This window comes from Cystoisospora suis (genome assembly GCF_002600585.1).
Source record: "Cystoisospora suis strain Wien I chromosome Unknown contig_1769, whole genome shotgun sequence".
NCBI classification, from domain to species: domain Eukaryota; phylum Apicomplexa; class Conoidasida; order Eucoccidiorida; family Sarcocystidae; genus Cystoisospora; species Cystoisospora suis.
The window spans coordinates 1-1,440 of NW_027154569.1; the positions used below are offsets into that span (position 1 = coordinate 1).

Genomic DNA, 1,440 nt, shown 5'->3' on the forward strand with positions numbered 1-1,440 from the left:
GTGTGGCAAGAAACGCGAGCAGCAGACTGATAAGGATGGCGGCTAGAGTGTGAGCCGCCCGGCAGGCTTCAGTCGGGACTCAAGCTTGAAGAGAACACTGGCCTTTCCGAGGGACTGTTAACAGCAGGCGTCGCCATCCTGTCCTTGAGAAAAAGATTCAGCGGAGAACGAACACCGGGTTGGCGAGCAGAGCGCCGGAAGCCCTTCGGGCGTCCGACTAAGCAAAAAAAAAAAACGCCGAACTGGGCCGGGAAGAAAGTGTAACCACAGACTTGCCGTCCTGGCCCGATGACGGGATTGTAAAACTCGAGGAGTGGACCTGGCGAACGACAAACTTCACGAGGAACTTGAAGTGACCTCAGCTGCAGTACCAAGGAGCACGCACAACTGAATCAAGTGTCAGCACGTTGCCAGTCCAACTAACACGCGAACGAATGCCTGGTTCTGACAGCGTGCGGATAATATCACTAGCCAGGCGCCGGCTACGTGCGCCGTGGGATTCGTACACACATAGTCAGACTGGAAACTAGCCGGACGTATACAACGCAGTTTATTACAGAGTCTCTGAAGTGTGGACCGGCAGCCGAACTAACGCTGAAAAGCACTCAGCGCGCATCCCCGGCTGATCGTCGAATGTCGCGCGGGGGAGATCGGACGCCCACACTGACGTATTCTTCCAAAGGTAGCACGTTGGCTTTCTCACACAAATTTCGAGACCCCGCTGAGCGGACGTAACTATGTAGGAGCAGCCAGACTGCTCACATCCATGGCGTCTCGAGTAATACGACGTTGGCCCAATGACAACGCATGCGCGTGTGTCAGCGGGCGATTGAAACACATGCTCATGAAGACAGGGGCAGCCGGCTGCACCCCAGCGGGCTCATATTTTTTCCCGTCGGTGTGGTGGCAGGTCTCTCAATAGTCTGGCGCGATAGCACGGCGAATGCCGAGGCGCTCCAAGTCCAACCTCTTCGTCTACTGCTTCTCACCTTCCTCATCGATCTGATGAAAATACCGACGACGTTTCTTCAAAGGCAGCGCCTCTTCTAGACTTGCTATAGGAGCGAGAAATGCTGACTGCTCTTCTGTTGTGGGGAGTTGACTTGCAAGACGTTCAGCAGCTCGAACAATCGAGAGTTTGAAAGGTCGGATGGAACGATCCTCAACAGGTGCCCGGTGCTCCGTCGAATAGGGGCCGTAAACGGGCATAGAAGGCATCACACCTGGAGCGGGCACTCCCTGGAGGCGTGCAGATCTCCTCGTTGGCGGGCGTCGGCGACGAGAGCTGGAAGGACTGCCTGGAGTGAGTGAAGTGACAGACAGCGCAGATATGTGAAATTCACCAGTAAACGTTACGTCCGGAGCACGAATCTTTAGTCACGCGATCCCTCCATGTTCTGTGTATTTCACGCGACTGGCAGCAATGCGCTACACGCCGCG

The 1,440-nt window shown here is 55.6% G+C and overlaps 1 protein-coding gene across 1 annotated transcript in view; it reads right to left on the reverse strand.

Moving 5' to 3' along the window:
- Window positions 1-2: 2 nt before the first annotated feature.
- Window positions 3-1,440, reverse strand: part of CSUI_003923 (uncharacterized protein) — a 4,437-nt gene continuing 2,999 nt past the window's right edge. Inside the window, exons 4-5 of the mRNA XM_068064118.1 lie at window positions 990-1,298; window positions 3-362 (exon numbers count right to left, since the gene is read on the reverse strand). Coding sequence (XP_067923906.1) covers window positions 337-362; window positions 990-1,298 — 335 coding nt within the window. The 3' untranslated portion in view covers window positions 3-336. The remainder of the gene's footprint in view (window positions 363-989; window positions 1,299-1,440) is intronic.